This window comes from Musa acuminata, chromosome BXJ3-7 (assembly GCF_036884655.1).
Source record: "Musa acuminata AAA Group cultivar baxijiao chromosome BXJ3-7, Cavendish_Baxijiao_AAA, whole genome shotgun sequence".
Lineage (NCBI taxonomy): Eukaryota > Viridiplantae > Streptophyta > Magnoliopsida > Zingiberales > Musaceae > Musa > Musa acuminata.
Window position 1 is genome coordinate 4,610,632 of NC_088355.1, and position 7,949 is coordinate 4,618,580.

General features: G+C 41.7%; 2 protein-coding genes across 2 annotated transcripts; one reads left to right on the forward strand and one right to left on the reverse strand.

Moving 5' to 3' along the window:
* The first annotated feature begins 373 nt into the window (after positions 1-373).
* On the forward strand, positions 374-5,334 carry LOC103990486 (THO complex subunit 3). Its single transcript, XM_009409649.3, has 11 exons — positions 374-531; positions 828-923; positions 1,599-1,728; positions 2,076-2,167; positions 2,904-2,972; positions 3,385-3,442; positions 3,582-3,681; positions 4,196-4,282; positions 4,466-4,544; positions 4,652-4,784; positions 5,038-5,334. The coding sequence occupies exons 1-11, from the start codon at positions 466-468 to the stop codon at positions 5,070-5,072; spliced, it is 945 nt and encodes a 314-aa protein (XP_009407924.1). The 5' UTR covers positions 374-465; the 3' UTR covers positions 5,073-5,334.
* A 212-nt stretch (positions 5,335-5,546) lies between these two features.
* On the reverse strand, positions 5,547-7,948 carry LOC103990484 (pentatricopeptide repeat-containing protein At4g02750-like). Its single transcript, XM_009409648.3, has one exon. The coding sequence runs from the start codon at positions 7,946-7,948 to the stop codon at positions 5,969-5,971; it is 1,980 nt and encodes a 659-aa protein (XP_009407923.3). The 3' UTR covers positions 5,547-5,968.
* Position 7,949: the final 1 nt, after the last annotated feature.

Consider the following 7,949-nt stretch of genomic DNA (forward strand, 5'->3'; position numbering starts at 1 on the left):
GAGAGTCATCATCGTCATGTCGCATCATTCATCACTCAAGAGTAAGACAACTCTGATAGATATCGATAGGGTTGACAAAAGTGACGATAGGTAAGACAACTCTGATAGATATCGATAGGGTTCACAAAGGTAACGATAGGTTAGACACGATAGATAAGAGGGGGTGATGGAGGTAGCGTAGGGGAGGTGTAAGGCAATGACGATGGGTTCGATTGAGATAAGAATAAATTATTATTTTTATATAATAAAGGATGCTATGTGATATTTTTTAAAAAGTTAGGAAGCTCGGTCAAAATTTATCAAAATAAGTTGCTTTTTTTTTTTTTTTTGTTGGTGAATTCATTTTTTTTTTTTCATCCGAAAAAAAACTTTTTTTTTTCCATGCCCTATTTATATGAGCTCTGCCGCCTTGCAACGAACGCCATCGGATCAGCTTCGTAGTGAGAGCTCGGACGAGAGCCGGCAATGGAAGAGAGAGCCATCAGCTTCAAAAATCTGTGCTCCAGAGAGTACCAAGGCCACAAAAAGAAGGTGCCTCCGTAGAACATTTGATCTTTCTTTTCCTGTTATTCATATTGAGTGCTGTATAAAATACTATGCTTGTCTTGTTTGGGACGCGCGGAAACCCTAGATGCCTCCTTCTTTTTCTTCTTTCTCTAGATCGTATTGAGTGGCGCGTAAACCCTAGAACTTTGTTTGGGGGTTTTTGCTGATTCCATGTAGGAAATTTTACGCTTTTCTTGTTTGGGATGCATGGAAAACCTAACGATGTTTTCTTTTTTGTGGTCATTGGAAGCTTACCTTATGGTTTGTTAATCTGATGCCAGGTTCATTCGGTGGCGTGGAATTGTCTGGGGACGAAGCTTGCTTCCGGTTCTGTTGATCACACTGCTCGTATTTGGAACATCGATCCCCATGGCCACGTAATCCCGCTCGCTCCTTGTGTTGGTTTCGCTTACCTTTTTCGCTTTTGACGAGGGGGAAGAAGAAAGGACATTTCATTGAGAAATTTTATTTTTTTTGTTGTTACATTTTTTTCCCTGTCTTTGACATGTTTATCTGGTTAAAAGGAAGTTGAGCTATGAAAAAGTTGCTCAGGGAATGATTTTTTAGGCTTCATGAAATTGATGATCTGACTTGCTATCTGCATTTGGCCATATAAACAGCTAGCATTACTGACTACCACCACTTGATATTGATGTTTCTACTCTTACTTTTTCATGACCATAGCCCTTTGATTTCATACATAGCAGTTGAAGGCTTCTGCCTTTGCTTCAAATCCATGCTTCATTTGTGTTTGCCTTAATGGATCACGAGGTCACAGGCTTCTGTAAGGATATGTTTCATGGTTCATTTGGCTTTTAAAGAAATTTCTACAAAAACAGTTACCCTAGGTCCTAGGTGCCAAGATCACTGCCTAGGCTTCTGTGTCTGCCACTTTAAGTGATGAAAAGTATAAGTAGGATATCATAAACACTTTAATGATGCACATTTCTTCCTCGTGGTTCAAAGCAGTTTAGAAGACAAAACACCATTGCAGGGTGTTTCATGTTCCATAGATACAGTTTCTCTTGTGGCATTTACATGTTCCATTGCAGGGCAAGGTCAAAGATATTGAATTAAAAGGGCATACAGACAGTGTAGATCAGCTATGCTGGGATCCTAAGCATCCTGATGTGGTTGCAACAGCAGCAGGGGACAAGACTGTTCGTTTTTGGGATGCCCGAAGTAAGTTCCTCTCTGACAGCTGTCACTTTAACAGGTTGCTTAATTAACAATGTGTAAAAAATAGAAGAAAAGGGGAAAAGCCTAAGCTCACACAATCTCATTGTTGCTTTTGGTTTATCGTGCCTATTTCTCCAAGTTAAACGTTGATCTATCTATAGATGATAATCCCTGAAAATTTGTTGGTCAAAGTTTTTAGTTGTTAAGACTTTATGAGTTGTATTAGAATACTATTACATGCTAAAACCAACTTTTAGTGTTTTTTAATGTGGGATTTTTTTTTCCCTACCATAAAATTCCATAATTCTACTATTTTACCATCAAATTCCATATTTGAATGTCTTCCCCAGGTGGAAAATGCACTCAAAATGTTGAGCTTAGTGGAGAAAACATCAATATCACTTACAAACCTGATGGGACTCACATAGCTGTTGGAAATAAGGTATGTAGAGAAAACCTGATTTCTGCAAGGTCTTTGGAAGTCATCTAGGTTTTTATTTGAGAATTAGTACTAAAGAAAAGAAAAGAAAAAAAAAAGGGTATCTAAGCTTGCTATAATCGCTTGTCTACATGCTGACTAACCAAAATGTCACACTGTGACCTTCCCCCTTATTTTCTCTTCTAGCTGGAGAAGTAATTGTAAATATGGTTAATATGTGCATTATTATATAGTCTATGTTGCCCTTCTTTTACATTCAATTTTCTATGACTTAGCTCTATCAGCCGATTCAGCCCTTTGTGTTTGTAATGCTTTATTCACATAGAAACATTTACATATCAGTATCTTGTTCTTGTTATGTCTTTAGTGTTACTTCTCATTGTTTGACACCAGATGGCATTTATGCACAAGAGCTTCTTTCTTTTGGTCTTTGAGGGTTATCTATACATTCTTATTTCATTAACGTCTTTCACTATCAAACTGATTCCATTGTTTTAGTTACGTATATCTAGATCATCAGATCCTTATTTCCTTCAAGGTCCAATTGAAAGGTTATGTTGGTCTATATGATATGCTTCTGAAAATTAAATTTAAGTCTAATCTAATATGGATTACAGAATCTTTAGCATGACTAAAGATCAATCCCACACTTATGTTCTTTTTCCTGGCTGCCTTCTCTTTTGGCTGAAGTATGAGAAAAGCTAACTTGTCACAATTGCTGTATTATCTTTTGTTGCAGGAGGATGAGCTAACAATACTGGACGTCCGGAAATATAAGCCAATACACAGACGCAAATTTAATTATGAGGTCATATTTATTAGAAGACATTGCTTATTTTAAGGATTTCACTCCATAAGTGAACTTTTGCTTATTCGCCTTGCATGTGCTGTCTTTTTTTTTTTTCACAATGCCGGATAGTAATGTCGTTGTGTTAGTTTATTGTGCTTTTTGGGACTATTAGTACATTGATAGATGTATTTCAGTAGGTGGTATTTTAAGGTGTGATTAGTTCATAGGAACCTTGCTTCTTTTAGTGCTTTGTTCTTTTTTATGTTTTGGTTCTTAAAAATGTTGCTGCTATAGTTTCTTTTTTGATGGCTTAGAATCCTACCAACGTGGCTTCTAAAAGGAGTGGCTTTATTTTTTGTTGTTGTTTCCAAAATTTTATTTAGAGTTAATGACAATGTGTTGCTTTAATGTCATGTGATCTGCACATTAGGTAAATGAGATAGCTTGGAACACAACTGGAGAGCTATTTTTTCTTACTACTGGGAATGGTTAGAATCACCTCAATCAACCTTTTTGTGTTTGCTGCTTAGACAAATATAATATTAGATAAACAGTTTTCATGTTCTTTAAGAAAAACCTGCATGTATGACTGACGTGAAAAAACTGATTTGATATTTGTTTGTGTAGGTACTGTTGAAGTACTGGCATACCCATCCCTTAAGGTGCTTCACACCCTGATGGCTCATACTGCAGGTTGCTATTGCATTGCAATTGATCCACTTGGAAGGTAATATTAATGACTTTAATTATTCGAATGAATTTTCTTTTTTTTTTTTTCCAATTTGTGCAATAAGTTCATTTCAGTGTTAAGAGGGCATAAAGTAATTCAAAAAGGAGTCTTAATGTACGTTCATTTTCTTCCAATCATAAATGACCTAATTCATTAAGAAAATTCAGCTTTTTTGAGAAGGTTACTAGTTGTCAACACCTCCTGGAAAATTATCGTGTTCCATGAGAATTACAGATTCTTTTGGCAAAGATAGTCATTTCCTTCCCAGTGTTTATTTCATGATGTGAAGTTCATTAGTAAACTAGCAGAAATTGTTTTCATAAAATCTTTGAAAATCAAAATTCAAACTTTGATTGCCATACTGAAATTTTCTTATGTTGCGAAGCACAAGACAATGAGGAAAAGACCAAGGCAGGCACACAAAATATAGTTATATCCTGGAAACCATTAGTTGATCTTATTTCTACCTTTCTGAACTTGAAGGTAATACTTTTGAGCTCCTACATTGCAGATACTTCGCTGTAGGGAGTGCAGATTCACTCGTCAGCCTTTGGAATGTCTCAGATATTTTGTGCATTAGGACATTCACAAAACTTGAGTAAGCATCTACCTTGTAATCCTACCATACATATATTAGCTGACTGGAACAGGGCCACCTTGTTATTATGTTTAATGGTAATACATGTATATATAAGCAAAATGCTTGAATCAGGAGATCATACTTGTTGTTTTGCATTGTGCGATATGTTTTAAAGTAACTTTCATCTTGACTACATTCCAGATGGCCTGTCAGAACCATCAGCTTTAATTATACAGGAGAATACATTGCCTCAGCAAGTGAAGATCTGTTTGTTGATATTGTATGTAATTTCCAAGAACCTCATATTTTCACCTTGTACAATATTAAATCATAATAGAATTTTTGGCAGCTATAAGTTGACTAGTTTCTTTCCACAATATTTATTAGTCAAATGTCCAAAGTGGCCGATCAGTTCATCAAATCCCATGTAAGGCTCCGATGAACAGTGTGGAGTGGAACCCAAAATACAACCTGCTGGCATATGCAGGAGATGACAAGAACAAATATCAGGCTGACGATGGTACTGTTCTATAAGGCCTTTCTATCTATCTTCCGGTTAAATTCTTTGTTTCCAGTAAAATTATATGGTATCATTTCCATTCCCACTATATTGATAATCTTAATGGATGATCAAGTTACTCTCTATTTGAGACTGCAATGTAGGTCATTAGTCCTGATCGTACGTGCTTGGGTCCATCATGGGGCCACATTTTCACCAAAGTGCAGAAGGATGCTTGAATGACATGCACATAACTGAGAAATTGATCTTGCAGGTGTTTTCCGAATTTTTGGTTTTGAGAGCAGCTAATTCTCCAAAGAAGGTTGCTACCAGTGAAATGATTCAACTCATTGTCACCGAAAAGTCCCGAAGTTAAGCTGCTGAGGCCATTGACTTGTTAGGATTGGCTACAATCCACAATCTGCTTTCATGTAATTCCACTTTTATTTGTTTTTGAAGTCTATAGGCTATGCCGCCAGCAATTTTGTTTTAATCTGAAGGTCATAGATTTCACCCTCTGTTTGTCTATCTATACATTGATTGTCTCTACATGCATTACCCTTGTGCTAAATATTTATATCACAACTGATGTGTAGGTGTGTGTGTTGCATGCCTTCATATGCCATTGAGATCTTACTTTTCTAAGATGAAGTAGAATTACTGAAACTGAAAACAGAGTTGGTACATACCTTTCTACAGAAGATGGTGATCTTAGCATGCCCGTGCCAGAGGAATAACGTATTCTTGCATAATTGTTGAAGTGGAGGAAGAAAAAGACCAATAGGAGTGCAAACCAATGAATATAAGAGATGCCTTCGAACACAACAATCTGTTTCATAAGTCCTTGTCAATCTGAAGCTTCTCCCATATGCTTCATCATGTTTTATGGGATTTGGAATCGCTCAGATGTATAGTTCTCGAATAACTCCAGACATCATGATGGTCCAAGAGGAGGAAGCATCTCGATGCTCCAATTCTCTTCCAGAGAAGAAAGAGATGACTGTGGACACATGCAAGCCATCGTCATCTTAGAGTCTGTTGTTACCTGGTGGCTGGTCTTTTAGGTTTTGGGAGAAGGTTCTCTTTGCCCGATGATTCATCTTCTGTGAAACATGGCATGAACTCATTGAGGTGTGCAACCAATCTGCTCAAGAAGCTTATGGTCCATGGTGTTCTTGATTCGTGGGGGAGGTCAGACATAGAAGTCATGTCAGCACAGAAGTCACCTGCGAGCAGCCCATGTCCTCCATTTGTGGAAGAAGCTCCTCTCTCAGCATCTCGTAAATTTCCCTCGCCTCGGGGTGCGACCGATCACCCGCAAAGAACACATGATTCTTCTTGCCAACTTCAATCTGGCTAACACCGGGCACCTTCTTCACCTTCCTCTCCTTCATCTTCTTCCTCACGCGTGCCACTTCGTGCCACCTCCCGTGCCGTGCGTACACATTGGCCAAGAGGGCATAACCCCCGGAACCCAATGGGTCTAACTCAATGAGCTCCTCACCGACATGGCTTGCCACCTCTACCTTGTCATGTAGCTTGCATCCACCTAACAATGCTCCCAACACAGCCTCATCCCTCTCGCTCGCCGGCATCTCGGCCACCGTAGCCATCGCTTCCTGGATGCGCCCAGCTCGGCCGAGCAGGTCCACCAGGCACGAGAAGTGCTCCGCCGTCGGTTCCGATCCAAGCACGCTGTTCATCGAGCTAAACATCTTCTTACCCTTCTCCACGAGGCCGGCATGGCCGCAAGCTGATAACACCCCAAGAAAAGTGATCCCATCAGGCCTGGCTCCATGTCTCAACATTTGGGCGAACACCGGCAGTGCATGATGACCACATCCATGGTTCGAGTAAGCCCGAATCATCGAGGACCATGAGATGACATCCTTCGCTTCCAGTCCATCGAAAGCATGCCGAGCTGAAGTCAGGTCACCAGTTCTGGAGTACCTGCTCACCAGAGCATTCATCAACGAAGTGTCCGAGCCAAAACCAAACCTACAGGCCAGTCCATGAATCTCGCGAACTTCGATATGGCTGTCGCAGTTGACGAGGATGCTGGTTAAAGTAGCCTCGTTTAGCTTCATTGGCAAGCGAAGCATGCGAAGGAAAAGCCTCCAGGCCTCATCTCGACAGCCTTTCTTTGCATACCCATCGATCATGGCGTTCCATGTCACCACGTCTTTCTTGGGCATCGAATCGAAGAGTGCCCTCGCGTCGCTCATGAGACCTTCGTCAGCGTAAGCAGTGATCATCGCGTTCCATGCTGCAATATCCCGCGCTGGCATCTGTTCGAAGTACTGCCGTGCTTCCTCTGTTAATCCATTTCGAGCAAGCCCGGTCACCATGATAGTCCAAGAAACCGCGTTCTTGTGAGGCATCGACTGAAATAAACGAAGCGCTTCGCTCGCTCGATGGTCGCCCAAATAACCCGAGATCATTATGTTCCAAGCGTACAGATTGCGATTCGGCATCCTGTCGAACAACTCCCGGGCATCGGTGATCCGACCATGTTCTACGCAACCCTTGATCATGGCGGTCCAAGAGACGACATTTTTCTCCGGCATCTGGTCGAAGAGCTCGCGAGCATCCGTCAGCGACCCATTCCGAGCATAGCCCAACACCATCGCTGTCCAAGACACCACATTTCTCACCGGCATCCGATCAAAGATCCGTCTTGCTTCCTCTATCCGCCCAACCAGACAGTACCCAGAAAACAAACTCGTCCAGGACACCACATTCGGGGCCGCCATCGCGTCGAACACCCGCTGCGCCTCGTCGACTCTCCCAGCTTTGGCGTACCCATCGATCATCGCCGATTCCACGACGACGTTCCGATGCGGCAGCAGCCGGAATAGCGCCTCTGCCTGCGGGAGGCGGCCGTCCTTGAGGAAGAGGGTGATCATGGTGGTGTGGGTGACCAGGTTTCGGCGGGGCATTCGGTCGAAGAGAGCGCGGGCTTCATCGACGCCTCGGGTTCGACCCACGTCAAAGAGCATTTGGTTGCAGGAACGGAGGTCGGACGCCATCTGCCAAGAGTCGAGATCGGAGACCGAGCGTGTCTGTGATCCTGCAGGAGCATCCGTCGGAGTCACGGGCGTTGGAGATGAAGGACGAGCTGAGACGGAACGAAGCAAAGAAAGATGGCGTAGAAGAAAGCGACGACCCAGAGCGTAGCGGTTCATG